At 54.2% G+C, this 25,326-nt stretch overlaps 1 protein-coding gene across 2 annotated transcripts in view; it reads left to right on the top strand.

Annotated features, from left to right (window-relative positions):
• Window positions 1–18,020, top strand: part of LOC110486273 (tudor domain-containing protein 5) — a 53,784-nt gene extending 35,764 nt beyond the window's left edge. For both annotated transcript variants that reach the window (XM_036947346.2, XM_036947319.2), the window contains exons 16-17: window positions 14,609–14,768; window positions 16,319–18,020. In XM_036947346.2, coding sequence (XP_036803241.1) covers window positions 14,609–14,768; window positions 16,319–16,455 — 297 coding nt within the window. In that variant the 3' untranslated portion in view covers window positions 16,456–18,020. The remainder of the gene's footprint in view (window positions 1–14,608; window positions 14,769–16,318) is intronic.
• Window positions 18,021–25,326: the final 7,306 nt, after the last annotated feature.

The raw sequence follows: 25,326 nt of genomic DNA on the forward strand, positions 1-25,326 counted from the left end.
TATTTCCCCCCAGCTCCTGCCTGTATTTTCCCCCCAGCTCCTGCCTGTATTTTCCCCCCAGCTCCTGCCTGTATTTCCCCCCAGCTCCTGCCTGTATTTCCCCCCAGCTCCTGCCTGTATTTTCCCCCCAGCTCCTGCCTGTATTTCCCCCCAGCTTTTCCCCCCAGCTCCTGCCTGTATTTCCCCCCAGCTCCTGCCTGTATTTCCCCCCAGCTCCTGCCTGTATTTCCCCCCCAGCTCCTGCCTGTATTTTCCCCCCAGCTCCTGCCTGTATTTCCCCCCAGCTCCTGCCTGTATTTCCCCCCAGCTCCTGCCTGTATTTCGCCCCAGCTCCTGCCTGTATTTTCCCCCCAGCTCCTGCCTGTATTTCCCCCCAGCTCCTGCCTGTATTTCCCCCCAGCTCCTGCCTGTATTTCCCCCCAGCTCCTGCCTGTATTTCCCCCCAGCTCCTGCCTCTATTTCCCCCAGCTCCTGCCTGTGTTCCCCCCAGCTCCTGCCTGTATTCCCCCCAGCTCCTGCCTGTATTTCCCCCCAGCTCCTGCCTGTATTTCCCCCCAGCTCCTGCCTGTATTTCCCCCCAGCTCCTGCCTGTATTTCCCCCCCAGCTCCTGCCTGTATTTCCCCCCCAGCTCCTGCCTGTATTTCCCCCCCAGCTCCTGCCTGTATTTCCCCCCCAGCTCCTGCCTGTATTTTCCCCCCAGCTCCTGCCTGTATTTTCTCCCCAGCTCCTGCCTGTATTTCCCCCCAGCTCCTGCCTGTATTTCCCCCCAGCTCCTGCCTGTATTTCCCCCCAGCTCCTGCCTGTATTTTCCCCCAGCTCCTGCCTGTATTTTTCCCCCAGCTCCTGCCTGTATTTCCCCCCAGCTCCTGCCTGTATTTCCCCCCAGCTCCTGCCTGTATTTCCCCCCAGCTCCTGCCTGTATTTTCCCCCCAGCTCCTGCCTGTATTTCCCCCCAGCTCCTGCCTGTATTTTCCCCCCAGCTCCTGCCTGTATTTCCCCCCAGCTCCTGCCTGTATTTCCCCCCCCAGCTCCTGCCTGTATTTTCCCCCCAGCTCCTGCCTGTATTTCCCCCCAGCTCCTGCCTGTATTTCCCCCCAGCTCCTGCCTGTATTTCCCCCCAGCTCCTGCCTGTATTTCCCCCCAGCTCCTGCCTGTATTTCCCCCCAGCTCCTGCCTGTATTTCCCCCCCAGCTCCTGCCTGTATTTTCCCCCCAGCTCCTGCCTGTATTTCTCCCCAGCTCCTGCCTGTATTTCCCCCCAGCTCCTGCCTGTATTTCCCCCCAGCTCCTGCCTGTATTTTCCCCCCAGCTCCTGCCTGTATTTTCCCCCCAGCTCCTGCCTGTATTTCCCCCCAGCTCCTGCCTGTATTTCCCCCCAGCTCCTGCCTGTATTTTCCCCCCAGCTCCTGCCTGTATTTCCCCCCAGCTTTTCCCCCCAGCTCCTGCCTGTATTTCCCCCCAGCTCCTGCCTGTATTTCCCCCCAGCTCCTGCCTGTATTTCCCCCCCAGCTCCTGCCTGTATTTTCCCCCCAGCTCCTGCCTGTATTTCCCCCCAGCTCCTGCCTGTATTTCCCCCCAGCTCCTGCCTGTATTTCGCCCCAGCTCCTGCCTGTATTTTCCCCCCAGCTCCTGCCTGTATTTCCCCCCAGCTCCTGCCTGTATTTCCCCCCAGCTCCTGCCTGTATTTCCCCCCAGCTCCTGCCTGTATTTCCCCCCAGCTCCTGCCTCTATTTCCCCCAGCTCCTGCCTGTGTTCCCCCCAGCTCCTGCCTGTATTCCCCCCAGCTCCTGCCTGTATTTCCCCCCAGCTCCTGCCTGTATTTCCCCCCAGCTCCTGCCTGTATTTCCCCCCAGCTCCTGCCTGTATTTCCCCCCCAGCTCCTGCCTGTATTTCCCCCCCAGCTCCTGCCTGTATTTCCCCCCCAGCTCCTGCCTGTATTTCCCCCCCAGCTCCTGCCTGTATTTCCCCCCCAGCTCCTGCCTGTATTTCCCCCCCAGCTCCTGCCTGTATTTTCCCCCCAGCTCCTGCCTGTATTTCCCCCCAGCTCCTGCCTGTATTTCCCCCCAGCTCCTGCCTGTATTTCCCCCCAGCTCCTGCCTGTATTTCCCCCCAGCTCCTGCCTGTATTTCCCCCCAGCTCCTGCCTGTATTTCCCCCCAGCTCCTGCCTGTATTTCCCCCCAGCTCCTGCCTGTATTTCCCCCCAGCTCCTGCCTGTATTTCCCCCCAGCTCCTGCCTGTATTACCCCCCAGCTCCTGCCTGTATTTTCCCCCCAGCTCCTGCCTGTATTTCCCCCCAGCTTTTCCCCCCAGCTCCTGCCTGTATTTCCCCCCAGCTCCTGCCTGTATTTCCCCCCAGCTCCTGCCTGTATTTCCCCCCCAGCTCCTGCCTGTATTTTCCCCCCAGCTCCTGCCTGTATTTCCCCCCAGCTCCTGCCTGTATTTCCCCCCAGCTCCTGCCTGTATTTCCCCCCAGCTCCTGCCTGTATTTTCCCCCCAGCTCCTGCCTGTATTTCCCCCCAGCTCCTGCCTGTATTTCCCCCCAGCTCCTGCCTGTATTTCCCCCCAGCTCCTGCCTGTATTTCCCCCCAGCTCCTGCCTGTATTTCCCCCCAGCTCCTGCCTCTATTTCCCCCAGCTCCTGCCTGTATTCCCCCCAGCTCCTGCCTGTATTCCCCCCAGCTCCTGCCTGTATTCCCCCCAGCTCCTGCCTGTATTCCCCCCAGCTCCTGCCTGTATTTCCCCCCAGCTCCTGCCTGTATTTCCCCCCCAGCTCCTGCCTGTATTTCCCCCCCAGCTCCTGCCTGTATTTCCCCCCCAGCTCCTGCCTGTATTTCCCCCCCAGCTCCTGCCTGTATTTTCCCCCCAGCTCCTGCCTGTATTTTTCCCCCAGCTCCTGCCTGTATTTCCCCCCAGCTCCTGCCTGTATTTCCCCCCAGCTCCTGCCTGTATTTCCCCCCAGCTCCTGCCTGTATTTCCCCCCAGCTCCTGCCTGTATTTCCCCCCAGCTCCTGCCTGTATTTCCCCCCAGCTCCTGCCTGTATTTCCCCCCAGCTCCTGCCTGTATTTCCCCCCAGCTCCTGCCTGTATTTCCCCCCAGCTCCTGCCTGTATTTCCCCCCAGCTCCTGCCTGTATTTCCCCCAGCTCCTGCCTCTATTTCCCCCAGCTCCTGCCTGTGTTCCCCCCAGCTCCTGCCTGTGTTCCCCCCAGCTCCTGCCTGTATTCCCCCCAGCTCCTGCCTGTATTCCCCCCAGCTCCTGCCTGTATTCCCCCCAGCTCCTGCCTGTATTTCCCCCCAGCTCCTGCCTGTATTTCCCCCCAGCTCCTGCCTGTATTTCCCCCCAGCTCCTGCCTGTATTTCCCCCCCCAGCTCCTGCCTGTATTTCCCCCCCAGCTCCTGCCTGTATTTCCCCCCCAGCTCCTGCCTGTATTTCCCCCCCAGCTCGTGCCTGTATTTCCCCCCCAGCTCCTGCCTGTATTTCCCCCCCAGCTCCTGCCTGTATTTTCCCCCCAGCTCCTGCCTGTATTTTCCCCCCAGCTCCTGCCTGTATTTCCCCCCAGCTCCTGCCTGTATTTTCCCCCCAGCTCCTGCCTGTATTTTCCCCCCAGCTCCTGCCTGTATTTTCCCCCCAGCTCCTGCCTGTATTTCCCCCCAGCTTTTCCCCCCAGCTCCTGCCTGTATTTCCCCCCAGCTCCTGCCTGTATTTCCCCCCAGCTCCTGCCTGTATTTCCCCCCCAGCTCCTGCCTGTATTTTCCCCCCAGCTCCTGCCTGTATTTCCCCCAGCTCCTGCCTGTATTTTCCCCCCAGCTCCTGCCTGTATTCCCCCCCAGCTCCTGCCTGTATTTTCCCCCCAGCTCCTGCCTGTATTTTCCCCCAGCTCCTGCCTGTATTTTCCCCCCAGCTCCTGCCTGTATTTCCCCCCAGCTCCTGCCTGTATTTCCCCCCAGCTCCTGCCTGTATTTTCCCCCCAGCTCCTGCCTGTATTTCCCCCCAGCTCCTGCCTGTATTTCCCCCCAGCTCCTTCCTGTATTTCCCCCCAGCTCCTTCCTGTATTTCCCCCCAGCTCCTGCCTGTATTTTCCCCCCAGCTCCTGCCTGTATTTCCCCCCAGCTCCTGCCTGTATTTCCCCCCAGCTCCTGCCTGTATTTCCCCCCAGCTCCTGCCTGTATTTTCCCCCAGCTCCTGCCTGTATTTTTCCCCCAGCTCCTGCCTGTATTTCCCCCCAGCTCCTGCCTGTATTTCCCCCCCAGCTCCTGCCTGTATTTCCCCCCAGCTCCTGCCTGTATTTCCCCCCCCAGCTCCTGCCTGTATTTTCCCCCCAGCTCCTGCCTGTATTTTCCCCCCAGCTCCTGCCTGTATTTCCCCCCAGCTTTTCCCCCCAGCTCCTGCCTGTATTTCCCCCCAGCTCCTGCCTGTATTTCCCCCCAGCTCCTGCCTGTATTTCCCCCCAGCTCCTGCCTGTATTTCCCCCCAGCTCCTGCCTGTATTTCCCCCCAGCTCCTGCCTGTATTTCCCCCCAGCTCCTGCCTGTATTTCCCCCCAGCTCCTGCCTGTATTTTCCCCCAGCTCCTGCCTGTATTTTTCCCCCAGCTCCTGCCTGTATTTCCCCCCAGCTCCTGCCTGTATTTCCCCCCCAGCTCCTGCCTGTATTTCCCCCCAGCTCCTGCCTGTATTTCCCCCCCCAGCTCCTGCCTGTATTTTCCCCCCAGCTCCTGCCTGTATTTTCCCCCCAGCTCCTGCCTGTATTTCCCCCCAGCTTTTCCCCCCAGCTCCTGCCTGTATTTCCCCCCAGCTCCTGCCTGTATTTCCCCCCAGCTCCTGCCTGTATTTCCCCCCAGCTCCTGCCTGTATTTCCCCCCCAGCTCCTGCCTGTATTTCCCCCCAGCTCCTGCCTGTATTTCCCCCCAGCTCCTGCCTGTATTTTCCCCCAGCTCCTGCCTGTATTTTTCCCCCAGCTCCTGCCTGTATTTCCCCCCAGCTCCTGCCTGTATTTCCCCCCCAGCTCCTGCCTGTATTTCCCCCCAGCTCCTGCCTGTATTTCCCCCCCCAGCTCCTGCCTGTATTTTCCCCCCAGCTCCTGCCTGTATTTTCCCCCCAGCTCCTGCCTGTATTTCCCCCCAGCTTTTCCCCCCAGCTCCTGCCTGTATTTCCCCCCAGCTCCTGCCTGTATTTCCCCCCAGCTCCTGCCTGTATTTCCCCCCAGCTCCTGCCTGTATTTCCCCCCCAGCTCCTGCCTGTATTTTCCCCCCAGCTCCTGCCTGTATTTCCCCCCAGCTCCTGCCTGTATTTCCCCCCAGCTCCTGCCTGTATTTTCCCCCCAGCTCCTGCCTGTATTTCCCCCCAGCTCCTGCCTGTATTTCCCCCCAGCTCATGCCTGTATTTTCCCCCCAGCTCCTGCCTGTATTTCCCCCCAGCTTTTCCCCCCAGCTCCTGCCTGTATTTCCCCCCAGCTCCTGCCTGTATTTCCCCCCCCAGCTCCTGCCTGTATTTCCCCCCCAGCTCCTGCCTGTATTTCCCCCCCAGCTCCTGCCTGTATTTCCCCCCAGCTCCTGCCTGTATTTCCCCCCAGCTCCTGCCTGTATTTTCCCCCCAGCTCCTGCCTGTATTTCCCCCCAGCTCCTGCCTGTATTTCCCCCCAGCTCCTGCCTGTGTTCCCCCCAGCTCCTGCCTGTATTCCCCCCAGCTCCTGCCTGTATTCCCCCCAGCTCCTGCCTGTATTCCCCCCAGCTCCTGCCTGTATTCCCCCCAGCTCCTGCCTGTATTTCCCCCCAGCTCCTGCCTGTATTTCCCCCCAGCTCCTGCCTGTATTTCCCCCCAGCTCCTGCCTGTATTTCCCCCCCAGCTCCTGCCTGTATTTCCCCCCCAGCTCCTGCCTGTATTTCCCCCCCAGCTCCTGCCTGTATTTTCCCCCCAGCTCCTGCCTGTATTTCCCCCCAGCTCCTGCCTGTATTTCCCCCCAGCTCCTGCCTGTATTTTCCCCCCAGCTCCTGCCTGTATTTTCCCCCCAGCTCCTGCCTGTATTTTCCCCCAGCTCCTGCCTGTATTTTCCCCCCAGCTCCTGCCTGTATTTTCCCCCCAGCTCCTGCCTGTATTTTCCCCCCAGCTCCTGCCTGTATTTTCCCCCCAGCTCCTGCCTGTATTTCCCCCAGCTCCTGCCTGTATTTCCCCCCAGCTCCTGCCTGTATTTTCCCCCCAGCTCCTGCCTGTATTTCCCCCCAGCTCCTGCCTGTATTTCCCCCCAGCTCCTGCCTGTATTTCCCCCCAGCTCCTGCCCCCAGCTCCTGCCTGTATTTTCCCCCCAGCTCCTGCCTGTATTTCCCCCCAGCTCCTGCCTGTATTTCCCCCCAGCTCCTGCCTGTATTTTCCCCCAGCTCCTGCCTGTATTTTTCCCCCAGCTCCTGCCTGTATTTCCCCCCAGCTCCTGCCTGTATTTCCCCCCAGCTCCTGCCTGTATTTTCCCCCCAGCTCCTGCCTGTATTTCCCCCCAGCTCCTGCCTGTATTTTCCCCCCAGCTCCTGCCTGTATTTCCCCCCAGCTCCTGCCTGTATTTCCCCCCCAGCTCCTGCCTGTATTTCCCCCCCAGCTCCTGCCTGTATTTTCCCCCCAGCTCCTGCCTGTATTTTCCCCCCAGCTCCTGCCTGTATTTCCCCCCAGCTTTTCCCCCCAGCTCCTGCCTATATTTCCCCCCAGCTCCTGCCTGTATTTTCCCCCCAGCTCCTGCCTGTATTTCCCCCCAGCTCCTGCCTGTATTTCCCCCCAGCTCCTGCCTGTATTTCCCCCCCAGCTCCTGCCTGTATTTTCCCCCCAGCTCCTGCCTGTATTTCCCCCCAGCTCCTGCCTGTATTTCCCCCCAGCTCCTGCCTGTATTTCCCCCCAGCTCCTGCCTGTATTTTCCCCCCAGCTCCTGCCTGTATTTCCCCCCAGCTCCTGCCTGTATTTCCCCCCCAGCTCCTGCCTGTATTTCCCCCCCAGCTCCTGCCTGTATTTTCCCCCCAGCTCCTGCCTGTATTTTCCCCCCAGCTCCTGCCTGTATTTTCCCCCCAGCTCCTGCCTGTATTTTCCCCCCAGCTCCTGCCTGTATTTCCCCCCAGCTCCTGCCTGTATTTCCCCCCAGCTCCTGCCTGTATTTTCCCCCAGCTCCTGCCTGTATTTTTCCCCCAGCTCCTGCCTGTATTTCCCCCCAGCTCCTGCCTGTATTTCCCCCCAGCTCCTGCCTGTATTTTCCCCCCAGCTCCTGCCTGTATTTCCCCCCAGCTCCTGCCTGTATTTTCCCCCCAGCTCCTGCCTGTATTTCCCCCCAGCTCCTGCCTGTATTTCCCCCCCAGCTCCTGCCTGTATTTCCCCCCCAGCTCCTGCCTGTATTTTCCCCCCAGCTCCTGCCTGTATTTTCCCCCCAGCTCCTGCCTGTATTTCCCCCCAGCTTTTCCCCCCAGCTCCTGCCTGTATTTCCCCCCAGCTCCTGCCTGTATTTCCCCCCAGCTCCTGCCTGTATTTCCCCCCAGCTCCTGCCTGTATTTCCCCCCCAGCTCCTGCCTGTATTTTCCCCCCAGCTCCTGCCTGTATTTCCCCCCAGCTCCTGCCTGTATTTCCCCCCAGCTCCTGCCTGTATTTCCCCCCCAGCTCCTGCCTGTATTTTTTTCCCCCAGCTCCTGCCTGTATTTCCCCCCAGCTCCTGCCTGTATTTCCCCCCAGCTCCTGCCTGTATTTCCCCCCAGCTCCTGCCTGTATTTCCCCCCAGCTCCCGCCTGTATTTTCCCCCCAGCTCCTGCCTGTATTTTCCCCCAGCTCCTGCCTGTATTTTTCCCCCAGCTCCTGCCTGTATTTCCCCCCAGCTCCTGCCTGTATTTCCCCCCAGCTCCTGCCTGTATTTCCCCCCAGCTCCTGCCTGTATTTTCCCCCCAGCTCCTGCCTGTATTTCCCCCCAGCTCCTGCCTGTATTTTCCCCCCAGCTCCTGCCTGTGTTTCCCCCCAGCTCCTGCCTGTATTTCCCCCCAGCTCCTGCCTGTATTTCCCCCCCAGCTCCTGCCTGTATTTTCCCCCCAGCTCCTGCCTGTATTTTCCCCCCAGCTCCTGCCTGTATTTCCCCCCAGCTTTTCCCCCCAGCTCCTGCCTGTATTTCCCCCCAGCTCCTGCCTGTATTTCCCCCCAGCTCCTGCCTGTATTTCCCCCCAGCTCCTGCCTGTATTTCCCCCCCAGCTCCTGCCTGTATTTTCCCCCCAGCTCCTGCCTGTATTTCCCCCCAGCTCCTGCCTGTATTTCCCCCCAGCTCCTGCCTGTATTTCCCCCCAGCTCCTGCCTGTATTTCCCCCCAGCTCCTGCCTGTATTTCCCCCCAGCTCCTGCCTGTATTTCCCCCCAGCTCCTGCCTGTATTTCCCCCCAGCTCCTGCCTGTATTTCCCCCCAGCTCCTGCCTGTATTTTCCCCCCAGCTCCTGCCTGTATTTCCCCAGCTCCTGCCTGTATTTCCCCCCAGCTCCTGCCTGTATTTTCCCCCCAGCTCCTGCCTGTATTTCCCCCCAGCTCCTGCCTGTATTTCCCCCCAGCTCCTGCCTGTATTTCCCCCCCAGCTCCTGCCTGTATTTTCCCCCCCAGCTCCTGCCTGTATTTTCCCCCCAGCTCCTGCCTGTATTTCCCCCCAGCTCCTGCCTGTATTTCCCCCCAGCTCCTGCCTGTATTTCCCCCCAGCTCCTGCCTGTATTTCCCCCCAGCTCCTGCCTGTATTTCCCCCCAGCTCCTGCCTGTATTTCCCCCCAGCTCCTGCCTGTATTTCCCCCCAGCTCCTGCCTGTATTTCCCCCCAGCTCCTGCCTGTATTTCCCCCCAGCTCCTGCCTGTATTTCCCCCCCAGCTCCTGCCTGTATTTTTTTCCCCCAGCTCCTGCCTGTATTTCCCCCCAGCTCCTGCCTGTATTTCCCCCCAGCTCCTGCCTGTATTTCCCCCCAGCTCCTGCCTGTATTTCCCCCCAGCTCCCGCCTGTATTTTCCCCCCAGCTCCTGCCTGTATTTTCCCCCCAGCTCCCGCCTGTATTTCCCCCAGCTCCCGCCTGTATTTCCCCCCAGCTCCCGCCTGTATTTTCCCCCCAGCTCCTGCCTGTATTTCCCCCCAGCTCCTGCCTGTACTTCCCCCCAGCTCCTGCCTGTATTTCCCCCCCAGCTCCTGCCTGTATTTTCCCCCCAGCTCCTGCCTGTATTCCCCCCAGCTCCTGCCTGTATTCCCCCCAGCTCCTGCCTGTATTTCCCCCCAGCTCCTGCCTGTATTTCCCCCCAGCTCCTGCCTGTATTTCCCCCCCAGCTCCTGCCTGTATTTTCCCCCCAGCTCCTGCCTGTATTTCCCCCCCAGCTCCTTCCTGTATTTCCCCCTAGCTCCTGCCTGTATTTTCCCAGCTCCTGCCTGTATTTTCCCCCCAGCTCCTGCCTGTATTTTCCCCCCAGCTCCTGCCTGTATTTTCCCCCCAGCTCCTGCCTGTATTTCCCCCCAGCTCCTGCCTGTATTTCCCCCCCAGCTCCTGCCTGTATTTTTCCCCCAGCTCCTGCCTGTATTTTTCCCCCAGCTCCTGCCTGTATTTTTCCCCCAGCTCCTGCCTGTATTTCCCCCCAGCTCCTGCCTGTATTTCCCCCCAGCTCCTGCCTGTATTTCCCCCCAGCTCCTGCCTGTATTTTCCTCCCAGCTCCTGCCTGTATTTCCCCCCAGCTCCTGCCTGTATTTTCCCCCCAGCTCCTGCCTGTATTTCCCCCCAGCTCCTGCCTGTATTTCCCCCCAGCTCCTGCCTGTATTTCCCCCCAGCTCCTGCCTGTATTTCCCCCCAGCTCCTGCCTGTATTTCCCCCCAGCTCCTGCCTGTATTTCCCCCCCAGCTCCTGCCTGTATTTCCCCCCCAGCTCCTGCCTGTATTTCCCCCCCAGCTCCTGCCTGTATTTTCCCCCCAGCTCCTGCCTGTATTTTCCCCCCAGCTCCTGCCTGTATTTCCCGCCAGCTTTTCCCCCCAGCTCCTGCCTGTATTTCCCCCCAGCTCCTGCCTGTATTTCCCCCCAGCTCCTGCCTGTATTTCCCCCCAGCTCCTGCCTGTATTTCCCCCCCAGCTCCTGCCTGTATTTTCCCCCCAGCTCCTGCCTGTATTTCCCCCCCAGCTCCTTTCTGTATTTCCCCCCAGCTCCTTTCTGTATTTCCCCCCAGCTCCTGCCTGTATTTCCCCCCAGCTCCTGCCTGTATTTCCCCCCAGCTCCTGCCTGTATTTCCCCCCAGCTCCTGCCTGTATTTCCCCCCAGCTCCTGCCTGTATTTCCCCCCAGCTCCTGCCTGTATTTCCCCCCAGCTCCTGCCTGTATTTTCCCCCCAGCTCCTGCCTGTATTTCCCCCAGCTCCTGCCTGTATTTCCCCCCAGCTCCTGCCTGTATTTTCCCCCCAGCTCCTGCCTGTATTTCCCCCCAGCTCCTGCCTGTATTTCCCCCCAGCTCCTGCCTGTATTTCCCCCCCAGCTCCTGCCTGTATTTTCCCCCCAGCTCCTGCCTGTATTTTCCCCCCAGCTCCTGCCTGTATTTCCCCCCAGCTCCTGCCTGTATTTCCCCCCAGCTCCTGCCTGTATTTCCCCCCAGCTCCTGCCTGTATTTCCCCCCAGCTCCTGCCTGTATTTCCCCCCAGCTCCTGCCTGTATTTCCCCCCAGCTCCTGCCTGTATTTCCCCCCAGCTCCTGCCTGTATTTCCCCCCAGCTCCTGCCTGTATTTCCCCCCAGCTCCTGCCTGTATTTCCCCCCAGCTCCCGCCTGTATTTCCCCCCAGCTCCTGCCTGTATTTCCCCCCAGCTCCTGCCTGTATTTCCCCCCCAGCTCCTGCCTGTATTTTCCCCCCAGCTCCTGCCTGTATTTCCCCCCAGCTCCTGCCTGTATTTCCCCCCAGCTCCTGCCTGTATTTCCCCCCAGCTCCTGCCTGTATTTCCCCCCAGCTCCTGCCTGTATTTCCCCCCAGCTCCTGCCTGTATTTTCCCCCCAGCTCCTGCCTGTATTTTCCCCCCAGCTCCTGCCTGTATTTCCCCCAGCTCCTGCCTGTATTTCCCCCCAGCTCCTGCCTGTATTTTCCCCCCAGCTCCTGCCTGTATTTCCCCCCAGCTCCTGCCTGTATTTCCCCCCCAGCTCCTGCCTGTATTTCCCCCCAGCTCCTGCCTGTATTTCCCCCCAGCTCCTGCCTGTATTTCCCCCCTGCTCCTGCCTGTATTTTCCCAGCTCCTGCCTGTATTTCCCCCAGCTCCTGCCTGTATTTCCCCCAGCTCCTGCCTGTATTCCCCCAGCTCCTGCCTGTATTCCCCCCAGCTCCTGCCTGTATTTCCCCCCCAGCTCCTGCCTGTATTTCCCCCCCAGCTCCTGCCTGTATTTCCCCCCCAGCTCCTGCCTGTATTTCCCCCCCAGCTCCTGCCTGTATTTCCCCCCCAGCTCCTGCCTGTATTTTCCCCCCAGCTCCTGCCTGTATTTCCCCCCAGCTCCTGCCTGTATTTTCCCCCAGCTCCTGCCTGTATTTTCCCCCCAGCTCCTGCCTGTATTTTCCCCCCAGCTCCTGCCTGTATTTTCCCCCAGCTCCTGCCTGTATTTTCCCCCCAGCTCCTGCCTGTATTTCCCCCAGCTCCTGCCTGTATTTCCCCCCAGCTCCTGCCTGTATTTTCCCCCCAGCTCCTGCCTGTATTTCCCCCCAGCTCCTGCCTGTATTTCCCCCCAGCTCCTGCCTGTATTTTCCCCCAGCTCCTGCCTGTATTTCCCCCCAGCTCCTGCCTGTATTTCCCCCCAGCTCCTGCCTGTATTTCCCCCCAGCTCCTTCCTGTATTTCCCCCCAGCTCCTGCCTGTATTTTCCCAGCTCCTGCCTGTATTTTCCCAGCTCCTGCCTGTATTTTCCCCCCAGCTCCTGCCTGTATTTTCCCCCCAGCTCCTGCCTGTATTTCCCCCCAGCTCCTGCCTGTATTTCCCCCCAGCTCCTGCCTGTATTTTCCCCCAGCTCCTGCCTGTATTTTTCCCCCAGCTCCTGCCTGTATTTCCCCCCAGCTCCTGCCTGTATTTCCCCCCAGCTCCTGCCTGTATTTCCCCCCAGCTCCTGCCTGTATTTTCCCCCCAGCTCCTGCCTGTATTTCCCCCCAGCTCCTGCCTGTATTTTCCCCCCAGCTCCTGCCTGTATTTCCCCCCAGCTCCTGCCTGTATTTTCCCCCCAGCTCCTGCCTGTATTTCCCCCCAGCTTTTCCCCCCAGCTCCTGCCTGTATTTCCCCCCAGCTCCTGCCTGTATTTCCCCCCAGCTCCTGCCTGTATTTTCCCCCCAGCTCCTGCCTGTATTTCCCCCAGCTCCTGCCTGTATTTCCCCCCAGCTCCTGCCTGTATTTTCCCCCCAGCTCCTGCCTGTATTTCCCCCCAGCTCCTGCCTGTATTTCCCCCCAGCTCCTGCCTGTATTTCCCCCCAGCTCCTGCCTGTATTTCCCCCCAGCTCCTGCCTGTATTTCCCCCCAGCTCCTGCCTGTATTTCCCCCCAGCTCCTGCCTGTATAGCTCCTGCCTGTATTTCCCCCCAGCTCCTGCCTGTATAGCTCCTGCCTGTATTTCCCCCCAGCTCCTGCCTGTATTTCCCCCCCAGCTCCTGCCTGTATTTTCCCCCCAGCTCCTGCCTGTATTTCCCCCCAGCTCCTGCCTGTATTTCCCCCCCAGCTCCTGCCTGTATTTCCCCCCCAGCTCCTGCCTGTATTTTCCCCCCAGCTCCTGCCTGTATTTTCCCCCCAGCTCCTGCCTGTATTTCCCCCCAGCTCCTGCCTGTATTTCCCCCCAGCTCCTGCCTGTATTTTCCCCCAGCTCCTGCCTGTATTTCCCCCCAGCTCCTGCCTGTATTTTCCCCCAGCTCCTGCCTGTATTTTCCCCCCAGCTCCTGCCTGTATTTCCCCCAGCTCCCGCCTGTATTTCCCCCCAGCTCCTGCCTGTATTTCCCCCCAGCTCCTGCCTGTATTTCCCCCCCAGCTCCTGCCTGTATTTTCCCCCCAGCTCCTGCCTGTATTTTCCCCCCAGCTCCTGCCTGTATTTCCCCCCAGCTCCTGCCTGTATTTCCCCCCAGCTCCTGCCTGTATTTCCCCCCAGCTCCTGCCTGTATTTTCCCCCCAGCTCCTGCCTGTATTTTCCCCCCAGCTCCTGCCTGTATTTCCCCCAGCTCCTGCCTGTATTTCCCCCCAGCTCCTGCCTGTATTTTCCCCCCAGCTCCTGCCTGTATTTCCCCCCAGCTCCTGCCTGTATTTCCCCCCAGCTCCTGCCTGTATTTCCCCCCAGCTCCTGCCTGTATTTCCCCCCAGCTCCTGCCTGCATTTCCCCCCAGCTCCTGCCTGCATTTCCCCCCAGCTCCTGCCTGTATTTCCCCCCAGCTCCTGCCTGTATTTCCCCCCAGCTCCTGCCTGTATTTCCCCCCAGCTCCTGCCTGTATTTCCCCCCAGCTCCTGCCTGTATTTCCCCCCAGCTCCTTCCTGTATTTCCCCCCAGCTCCTGCCTGTATTTTCCCAGCTCCTGCCTGTATTTTCCCAGCTCCTGCCTGTATTTCCCCCCAGCTCCTGCCTGTATTTCCCCCCAGCTCCTGCCTGTATTTCCCCCCTGCTCCTGCCTGTATTTTCCCAGCTCCTGCCTGTATTTCCCCCAGCTCCTGCCTGTATTCCCCCCAGCTCCTGCCTGTATTCCCCCCAGCTCCTGCCTGTATTCCCCCCAGCTCCTGCCTGTATTCCCCCCAGCTCCTGCCTGTATTCCCCCCAGCTCCTGCCTGTATTTCCCCCCAGCTCCTGCCTGTATTTCCCCCCAGCTCCTGCCTGTATTTCCCCCCAGCTCCTGCCTGTATTTCCCCCCAGCTCCTGCCTGTATTTCCCCCCAGCTCCTGCCTGTATTTCCCCCCCAGCTCCTGCCTGTATTTCCCCCCCAGCTCCTGCCTGTATTTCCCCCCCAGCTCCTGCCTGTATTTTCCCCCCCAGCTCCTGCCTGTATTTTCCCCCCCAGCTCCTGCCTGTATTTTCCCCCCAGCTCCTGCCTGTATTTCCCCCCAGCTCCTGCCTGTATTTCCCCCCAGCTCCTGCCTGTATTTCCCCCCAGCTCCTGCCTGTATTTCCCCCCAGCTCCTGCCTGTATTTCCCCCCAGCTCCTGTCTGTATTTTCCCCCAGCTCCTGCCTGTATTTCCCTCCAGCTCCTGCCTGTATTTCCCCCCAGCTCCTGCCTGTATTTCCCCCCAGCTCCTGCCTGTATTTCCCCCCAGCTCCTGCCTGTATTTTCCCCCCAGCTCCTGCCTGTATTTTCCCCCCAGCTCCTGCCTGTATTTCCCCCCAGCTCCTGCCTGTATTTCCCCCCAGCTCCTGCCTGTATTTTCCCCCCAGCTCCTGCCTGTATTTCCCCCCAGCTCCTGCCTGTATTTCCCCTCAGCTCCTGCCTGTATTTTCCCCCCAGCTCTACTTTGAGATGGGTTTTGTTTTCACATTCTTCTAAATGACATGATATTAATGCTGAATGCTGTGTGAATGTAAATATGCATTTGTTTTAGCCGGTTGTGTTTCTATGATTTGGTGCTTTCCGAAGTCCCAGTCAACGCATGATCTTCCTTACTACCCTTTCTGCCCCCCATGTGTTTCAGCCCCCCCCCCCTTCACCTAGTGCCAGTGAGCTGAAGGAGCCATGCTCTGCAAATGGAGGGGCGGGGTCCCATATACCTGCTGTGCCCCCCCAGCCCTCCACTCTGAAAACCCTGAGCCTCCGTACCCCCGGATTGACGCAGACCCAGACTGCCCCATACGGTACGGTTAACAAATACACACACGGTAAACAAACCATTACACACACATAAACAAACCATTACACACACACACACACACGCACACAGTAAACAAACCATTACACACGCACACAGTAAACAACCCTTTAGACACACACACACACGATGCAGAAAACATTTTACATACACACACAGGGGTTAGCCTGAGCACTAATGATGCTAGAGAAACACAATGAAATTCCCCACTAGTGAATGGCCCTGCACAGAGAAACTGACACGGATCCTATATGTTACCATAGCTATTTGACCAAATGGTGTTACCTAATTGCATAAGCCTTGATATTGATACACTGTTACAGTGCAGTGGTTTTGGTTAAGCTGTGAACAAAAGACCTGAACAGGCCATGGAAATACAACAAGCAGACTGAGCTTTACACATCATCTAATGTTGTTCAGCAGCAGTGTTGCAGCTATATAAATCAAATTGTATTTGTCACATGCGCCAAATACAACAGCAACCTTACAGTGAAATGCTTACTAACAAGCCCTTAACCAACAATACAGTTTTAATAAAAATACCAACAACAAAAAAAAGATAAGAGTAACAAATAATTAAAGAGCAGCAGTAAAATAACAATAGCGGGGCTGTATACATGGGGTACCAGTACAGAGGCAATGTGGAGGCTGTATACAGGGGGTACTGGTACAGAGGCAATGTGGAGGCTATATACAGGGGGTACCAGTACAGAGGCAATGTGGAGGCTATATACAGGGGGTACCGGTGCAGAGGCAATGTGGAGGCTATATACAGGGGGTACCGGTACAGAGGCAATGTGGAGGCTATATACAGGGGGTACCGGTACAGAGGCAATGTGGAGGCTATATACAGGGGGTACCGGTACAGAGGCAATGTGGAGGCTATATACAGGGAGTACCGGTACAGAGGCAATGTGGAGGCTATATACAGGGGGTACCGGTACAGAGGCAATGTGGAGGCTATATACAGGGGGTACCGGTACAGAGTCAATGTGGAGGCTATATACAGGGGGTACCGGTACAGAGTCAATGTGGAGGCTATATACAGGGGGTACCGGTACAGAGTCAATGTGGAGGCTATATACAGGGGGTACCGGTACAGAGGCAATGTGGAGGCCATATACAGGGGGTACCGGTACAGAGGCAATGTGGAGGCTATATACAGGGGGTACTGGTACAGAGGCAATGTGGAGGCTATATACAGGGGGTACTGGTATAGAGGCAATGTGGAGGCTATATACAGGGGGTACTGGTACAGAGGCAATGTGGAGGCTATATACAGGGGGTACTGGTATAGAGGCAATGTGGAGGCTATATACAGGGGGTACCGGTACAGAGGCAATGTGGAGGCTATATACAGGGGTTACCGGTACAGAGGCAATGTGCGGGGGCAACGGAAAAGTCATGCATACGAAAATTGTGCATTGATGTCTGTTGGCGACTAATGCAAAGATGCTGTTTTTATCTTAAGTTAGGATTCTGACTCTGCTGCCATGGAAGATGTCTACATCATAAGGTGTTTCCTGTGTTGTCTAGGTATGTCCGTGTTCCCTCTGTTTGGAATGGGGGACATGCTGCGTGTCACCTCGCCCTTTGCCCTGGGCCCGGCTGCCCGTCTGGCTACCGGCACTGGTTTCCATCTCCTCAACTGGTACCCTCACAAAATGGCCTGAACACACACACACTTCCTCAATGCACAGCTGGTCAAACCAACATCATCCTGCTATGTGCAGACATGATCCTTACCTGTTAGAATGTTAGCTACCTACAGTCAGACATGATCCTTACCTGTTAGCTACCTACAGTCAGACATGATCCTTACCTGTTAGCTACCTACAGTCAGACATGATCCTTACCTGTTAGCTACTTACAGTCAGACATGATCCTTACCTGTTAGAATGTTAGCTACCTACAGTCAGACATGATCCTTACCTGTTAGAATGTTAGCTACCTACAGTCAGACATGATCCTTACCTGTTAGAATGTTAGCTACCTACCTTTCAGACATGATCCTTACCTGTTAGCTACCTACAGTCAGACACGATCCTTACCTGTTAGAATGTTAGCTACCTACAGTCAGACATGATCCTTACCTGTTAGCTACCTACAGTCAGACACGATCCTTACCTGTTAGCTACCTACAGTCAGACACGATCCTTACCTGTTAGAATGTTAGCTACCTACAGTCAGACATGATCCTTACCTGTTAGCTACCTACAGTCAGACATGATCCTTACCTGTTAGCTACCTATAGTCAGACATGATCCTTACCTGTTAGAATGTTAGCTACCTACAGTCAGACATGATCCTTACCTGTTAGCTACCTACAGTCAGACATGATCCTTACCTGTTAGCTACCTATAGTCAGACATGATCCTTACCTGTTAGAATGTTAGCTACCTACAGTCAGACATGATCCTTACCTGTTAGCTACCTACAGTCAGACATGATCCTTATCTGTTAGCTACCTACAGTCAGACATGATCCTTACCTGTTAGCTACCTACAGTCAGACAATCCTTACCTGTTAGCTACCTACAGTCAGACATGATCCTTACCTGTTAGCTACCTACAGTCAGACATGATCCTTACCTGTTAGCTACCTATAGTCAGACATGATCCTTACCTGTTAGAATGTTAGCTACCTACAGTCAGACATGATCCTTATCTGTTAGCTACCTACAGTCAGACATGATCCTTACCTGTTAGCTACCTACAGTCAGACATGATCCTTACCTGTTAGCTACCTACAGTCAGACATGATCCTTACCTGTTAGCTACCTACAGTCAGACATGATCCTTACCTGTTAGCTACCTACAGTCAGACATGATCCTTACTTGTTAGCTACCTACAGCCAGTCCTCTTTTTTTGGTTTGATATTGATGTCGTGTCATAGACTTCTCCCATGTTTTCTCTAACACTACAAGGAATGTGTGCAGAGTTGATCGCTCCTTCTTCGAAATAGAAAATAATCGGAAAGCTTGTTTTGTAGAACTTTGAGTTGTTTTTACCGGTTAAGTTTTATTTTCTGCCTTTAAGTACGCTTTGATCCGTTTTATGTGTTTCATATTGTAATGACCAGGTTAGTTTCCTCCTTTTCTACCTGTTGCCTGTTTAACTGCTCAGCAGGTTTGTTTCCTTAGAGGACAGGAGACTTTTCAAATTACACTGTTTCGAAACAGAAAGAAATAATGTCATTTTATTTTTTTGAAAATAAACCAAATTGAAAACTTGTGAACCCGTGGAGATGTTGAATTTGATTTCATGTTCACACAGAGTAGGAACGGTACAGTGACAATGTCCAAAGTAGAACAAGAATGTCAAATAAAGGTAAGAATGACAATGCAAATGCTTAAAATCTCGTCCCATCAGATACGCCCACACGTCGGGGTCAAGTGGCACACAAATCAAATCAAATGTATTTATATAGCCCTTCGTACATCAGCTGATATCTCAAAGTGCTGTACAGAGACCCAGCCTAAAACCCCAAACAGCAAGCAATGCAGGTGTAGAAGCACGGTGGCTAGGAAAAACTCCCTAGAAAGGCCAAAACCTAGAGGAACCAGGCTATGTGGGGTGGCCAGTCCTCTTCTGGCTGTGCCGGGTGGAGATTATAACAGAACATGGCCAAGATGTTCAAATGTTCATAAATGACCAGCATGGTCAAATAATAAGGCAGAACAGTTGAAACTGGAGCAGCAGCACGGCCAGGTGGACTGGGGACAGCAAGGAGTCATCATGTCAGGTAGTCCTGAGGCATGGTCCTAGAGCTCAGGTCCTCCGAGAGAGAGAATTAGAGAGAGCACACTTAGATTCACACAGGACACCGAATAGGACAGGAGAAGTACTCCAGATATAACAAACTGACCCTAGCCCCCCGACACATAAACTACTGCAGCATAAATACTGGAGGCTGAGACAGGAGGGGTCAGGAGACACTGGCCCCATCCGAGGATACCCCCGGACAGGGCCAAACAGGAAGGATATAACCCCACCCACTTTGCCAAAGCACAGCCCCCACACCACTAGAGGGATATCTTCAACCACCAACTTACCATCCTGAGACAAGGCCGAGTATAGCCCACAAAGATCTCTGCCACGGCACAACCCAAGGGGGGGGGGGGCGCCAACCCACACAAATGACAGAAGAGCTTTTGAAACGGAGGAAGTACTGTGGACAGCACTACCCAAACCTGTCGCAAAAGATCGGTCTTTTTTGTTTACCATTTCAAAACTTGTTCATCTGTTTGTGCCAAATGAATAGTCACCCCAGGTCAGAGTGTGAAGAGGTGGTCAGCATCTAAGAAAAGAGAGGAGAAAGCAGCCTGTCATCCTCCATCGCCCCACACCCCTCGCTCTTCTGCCCCCACCTATCACCTCCCTGTGCATCCATCACATGTGACGGAACCTAACCCTCCCACCCCAACCACCAATCCACTGATTCATCCTTTTACTCATTCGCTCCTCTCTTTTTATTCATGCTCTCTGCTTTTTCTGCAGCACGTCACTTCAAATAAGACATTACAACAGGCCTACAGCGTGTTGAGGTGTACTCGGAGAGAGGACGAATAATCCTGGGACATGATGATGGAAAAACAATAAATAAAATAAATCGTCTGCATCAGGCCATGAGTGATCTGAGTTGACGACTTGTTTCCCTATGACTAAACTACTCTGCCTCATCAGGAAACACCACCCACTCACCCCTGTGTACAGCTGTATCTAAAAATGTCCCCCCCCTGTCAAAACGATCAATGTCAGAGGACACAGGACGCTGTTTTCTATTGAGGTGCTGCCAGTGACACGACAAGACCTCCGTCCTTCATTTTGGATCCAGGTGACATGGCGAGCCAGGGGTCCGGATGCGCCTGTGTTGTGTCCTTGGATCCTCACTGGTCCCTGTGCACTGAACTCTGCCAATTAGCCTATTAAATGGTTCCTTAATGAGTCCTGCCTGAGCAGCATTGGAGGAGGCCTGGACATTTAGAAGGCCATAGCAGGGAGAACGTATGCTGCCTTCAGGGTAATGCCTCATTGCAGCTCAAAGGGGGGCGGGCAGCACAGAAACCAGAATTAGCAACGGAAAGCATAAGTTACAGTACTGTATAGCAGTGGCTTAAACCTCTGTGGACTAGTACTGGTCGCAGAGATTTTAGGTCCCTGGCCTTAGATGGTGTGCTGACACCAATTTAGTCAGTTCTTAAGTGTTAACTTCAATGCAAGTCTGCCTCCAAGAAGGGAGGGCCATATCTTGCTGGTTAAGAAACAATTTAATATCAGCTTTATCCTCGGGTTCTCGATCTGACTGTTCACAGGTTGATTAAAAAGAACCTAGACTATACAGTACTTTCAGAAAGTATTCACACTCCTTGACTTACTCCACATTTTGTCGTTACAGCCTGAATTCAAAATGGATTAAATATATAATTTTTGTGACTACATGGAACTATATTCCACATCAAGTAACTGATGCAGTAAATTACATTTAAAAATACACCTTATGGAACAGCAGGGACTGTGAAGCATCACAAACATAGACACACTCATACACACGATAACATGCGCACTAAACACATGGATTTTGTGGTGTAGATATGTGGTAGTGGATTAGGGGCCTGAGGGCACACACTTAGTGTGTAGTGAAATCTGCTATGAATGTATTGTAATGTTTTTAAAAGTGTACAACTGACTTAATTTTTCTTTACCCCAGGAAGAGGCTAATGGGGATCCATATTATACACAATGCCCCATTATGACAAAGTGAAAAAATATTTTTATACATTTTTGCTAATTTATTGAAAATTATATTTCTGTATATGTCATTTACAAACAGTACCAGTCAAAAGTTTTGACACCTACTCATTCAAGAGTTTTACTTTATTTTGACTATTTTCTATGTTTGTAGAATAATAGTGAAGACATCAAAACTATGAAATAACACATGGAGTCATGTAGTGACCAAAAAAGTGTTAAACAAATTAAAATATATTTTAGATAATGGCTGCTTTTCCTTCACTCTGCGGTCCAACTCATCCCAAACCATCTCAATTGGGTTGAGGTCAGGTGATTGTGGAGGACAAGTCATCTGATGCAGCACTCCATCACTCTCCTTGGTCAAATAGCCCTTACACAGCCTTGAGGTGTGTGTTGGGTCATTGTCCTGTTGAAAAACGAATGATTGTGCCACTAAGCATAAACCAGATGGTATGACATAATGCTGCAAAATGCTGTGGTAGCCATGCTGGTTAAGTGTGCCTTGAATTCTAAACAAATCACTGACAGTGTCACCAGCAAAGCACCATCACACCACCACCTCCATGCTTCACGGTGGGAACCACACATGTGGAGATCATCCATTCACCTACACTGCATCTCACAAAATCTCAAATTTGGACCCGTCAGACCAAAGGACAGATTTCCACCGGTCTAATGTCCATTGCTCGTGTTTCTTGGCCCAAGCAAGTCTCTTCTTTTTATTGGTGTCCCTTAGTAGTGGTTTCTTTGCAGCAATTCGACTATGAAGGTCTGATTCACGCAATCTCTTCTGAACAGTTGATGTTGAGATGTGTCTGTTACTTGAACTCTGTGAAGCATTTACTTGGGCTGCAATTTCTGAGGCTGTTAACTCTAATGGGAGGTAACTCAGGGTCTTCTTTTCCTGTGGCGGTCCTCATGAGAGCCAGTTTCATCACAGTGCTTGATGGTTTTTGCGACTGCACTTGAAGAAACTTTCAAAGTTATTGAATTTTCCGCATTGACTGACCTTCATGTCTTAAAGTAATGATGGACTGTCATTTATCTTTGCTTATTTGAGCTGTTCTTGTCATAATATGGACTTGGTATTTTACCAAATAGGGCTATGTTCTGTATACCACCCCTACCTTGTCACAACACAACTGATTGGCTCAAACGCATTAAGAAAGAAAGAAATTCCACAAATTAACAAGGCACACCTGTTAATTGAAATGTATTCCAGGTGACTACCTCATGAAGCTGGTTGAGAAAATGCCAAGAGTGTGTAAAGCTGTCATCAAGGCAAAGGGTGGCTACTTTGAAGAATCTCAAATATAAAATATATAACACTTTTTTGGTTACCACATGTAATTTCATAGTTTTGATGTCTTCACTATTATTCTACCATGTAGAAAATAGTAAAAATAAATAAAAACCTTTGGAATGAGTAGGTGTGTCCAAACTTCTGACTGGTACTGTATGTGTTCACACCCCTGACTAGTCTTTCTGGGTAAGTCTCTAAGAGCTTTCCACACCTGGATTGTAAACATTTTCCCATTATTCTTTTCAAAATGTTTCAAGCTCTGTCAAATCGGTTGTTGTTCATTGGTAGAGAACGATTTTCAAGTCTTGCCATAAATTTTAAGTCAACTTTAACTTCTTGGTAAGCATCTCCTGTGTAGATTTGAACTGGGTTTGGGAAACCTTGGATAGACCATCTAAAGCAGGGCTTTCCAACTCTGTTCCTGGAAAGCTACCCTCCTGTAGGTTTACACCAGGGCCTCCAACCCTGTTGAAATGAAAACCTACAGGAGTGTTGCTGTCCAGGAACAGGGTTGGAGAGCCCTGGTGTAAACCTACAGGAGGGTAGCTCTTCAGGAACAGGGTTGGAGGGCTCTGGTGTAAACCTACAGGAGGGTAGTTCTTCGGGAACAGGGTTGGAGGGCTCTGGTGTAAACCTACAGGAGGGTAGTTCTTCGGGAACAGGGTTAGATCTAGAGTATGTGTTACCAAGTCCAAACCTTTGTACTATGATCTAGTCGCCAGTGCCACCTCCTCCTGTTCACAATGTTACTCCAAGAAACCTAGTTTGGCATTATAGACCGATAGGCAAACATACGCTACGCAATTGCACACACACACACCCATAGTGAGTCATTAGCTGTGTTTGTGCTCCCCTCCCCCTCTTCTCCTATGCACTGCTTCTGTCTCTGCTGCTGAATTCTGATGGCTTCAGTCCAACATCGCCAGTACCAATAATAAACTCCATATTCAAGAGGAGCTTCTGAGCAGAGAGAGAGTGTGTGTGTGTGTGTGTGTGTGTGTGTGTGTGTGTGTGTGTGTGTAAAATGAGGCGCATTCTTATTTTTATCCTCCTTTGAAAGGCTTATCTCCTATATATTACATTTTAGGAACAAATTAAGTGGAAGCAAATTGAGAAGCTTATCATTTCCATAATCCCCCCTCCCCCTCCTCCCGGGCATCTTTGGGTGCACAGACCAACTAACACTGGTTAACCATTTGGTTGATAATCCAAGTTCCATAGACATTACAGTGATAGCTAGCTCTTTCACACACACTTTTTCAAGCTGGTAACAACTATGTCGAAGGGGGACACCATTGTATACAAGTGCTAGAACGGGCAACTCCACCTATATAGCCATCACTCAATAACTGACCAATGGAGGCTTGTTGGTTAATGAGGATCATTCATGTAGGCTGGTTGGTCAGAGGATGGGAAGGAGGCTGGTTTGTCATAGGATGGGAATGGGGCTGGCCGGCAAGTGAGGCAGGCGTCCAGTGCTCTCTCTGGGAGAATTTATAGCTGTGTGAATGAATGCCGGCCTTGAAGGGTCCCTGGGGGCAGAGTACTTCAGCTCAGCTCAATGGAGCAGTGTGACCACAGGGATGGAGTGTAGTTGGCTGTCTGGGTAATATTGGCTGCTGGGAATGTTTTGGTCAGGGCACTGATCAAAGGTCAAATAGGGGGTGATTATATTTGGCATGTTTCACGGCATGTACAAGTGTGAGGTGTGAAATGGAAAGGTGTTTTTTGCTTATCCCAACTCCCCCTGAGACACCGTCGGAGAGAGGGGTCACGGCCAGGGATCAGCCATTAGTGACGGCGACCCTGAAGCATTTAGGGTTAAGTGCCTCGCTCAAGGGCAGATCGACTGATTTTTTTTACACTTTGTCGGCTCTGGGATTTGAATTAGCAACTACCTGCCTCCCTACACACAGTAGGCTGGCTACCTGTTGAAAACAATGTGGTGGAGATCAGTTACAACCCTATCGGGATGTTAGATTCAGTGTGTGTGTGTGTTTAATTCCAATCCACTTTCTTCCAAAAATGTGTACTACTGTCAATAAGTCAGTCAGTAAGTACCCCAAAACATTCTCAACAATGGCCCCTAACCACACGGTTACTGATGGCATCCACTGTTCATTTGATAAGACAGCCACAATCTGCAGTAGTCAAACAGTTTACTGTAGTCAAATGCAGCTCCTGTGAGCTGTTCTAGTCTGTTGGCGTTGAGGCAGAGTTAATATTTGATGGCACTAGTGAGATGACAGTTCCATTACAGGTTATTTATGAGGGCCAAGTATAATAGATATGCAGATACCACAGCATAGCGCTGTCAGCAGTTGCAGAAGCATCGTCTCGATTGGGAGTGTGTGAGGGGTGTGGGGTGTGTGTGAGGGGTGTGGGGAGTGTGTGAGGGGTGTGGGGCGTGTGTGAGGGGTTTGGGGAGTGTGTGAGAGGTGTGGGGTGTGTGTGAGGGGTGTGGGGCCTGTGTGAGGGGTGTGGGGAGTGTGTGGGGAGTGTGTGAGGGGTGTGGGGCGTGTGTGAGGGGTGTGGTGCGTGTGTGAGGGGTGTGGGGTGTGTGTGAGGGGTGTGGGGAGTGTGTGGGGAGTGTGTGAGGGGTGTGGGGCATGTGTGAGGGGTGTGGGGTGTGTGTGAGGGGTGTGGGGTGTGTGAGGGGTGTGGGGAGTGTGTGGGGAGTGTGTGAGGGGTGTGGGGAGTGTGTGAGGGGTGTGGGGTGTGTGTGAGGGGTGTGGGGCGTGTGTGAGGGGTGAGGGGTGTGGGGAGTGTGTGAGGGGTGTGGGGAGTGTGTGAGGGGTGTGGGGAGTGTGTGAGGGGTGTGGGGTGTGTGTGAGGGGTGTGGGGTGTGTGTGAGGGGTGTGGAGAGTGTGTGAGGGGTGTTGGGTGTGTGTGAGGGGTGTGGGGCGTGTGTGAGGGGTGTGGGGCGTGTGTGAGGGGTGTGGGGAGTGTGTGAGGGGTGTGGGGTGTGTGTGAGGGGTGTGGGGAGTGTGTGAGGGGTGTGGGGTGTGTGTGAGGGGTGTGGGGTGTGTGTGAGGGGTGTGGAGAGTGTGTGAGGGGTGTTGGGTGTGTGTGAGGGGTGTGGGGCGTGTGTGAGGGGTGTGGGGCGTGTGTGAGGGGTGTGGGGAGTGTGTGAGGGGTGTGGGGAGTGTGTGAGGGGTGTGGGGTGTGTGTGAGGGGTGTGGGGCGTGTGTGAGGGGTGTGGGGCGTGTGTGAGGGGTGTGGGGCGTGTGTGAGGGGTGTGGGGAGTGTGTGAGGGGTGTGGGGAGTGTGTGAGGGGTGTGGGGCTTCAAAGCTGCCACACTGAATGTAATAGCAAGCAGGGAGTTGAGAGGAAATGTGCCGCACTGGCGGGTGAATTTAACTTCTTCTGTTTTACACTTGTGTCCAGATTCTTGTTAACCTACTCTAGTCATTCCATAGAAAGAAGGCATTTTAGCTGAATTGTTAATAGCAGTGGAAACTAACGTGAATTGCAACGAGAGAAGTG

The sequence above is a fragment of the Oncorhynchus mykiss genome, chromosome 1, assembly GCF_057628025.1.
Source record: "Oncorhynchus mykiss isolate SJ-2025 chromosome 1, ASM5762802v1, whole genome shotgun sequence".
In the NCBI taxonomy this organism is placed as follows: Eukaryota; Metazoa; Chordata; class Actinopteri; order Salmoniformes; family Salmonidae; genus Oncorhynchus; species Oncorhynchus mykiss.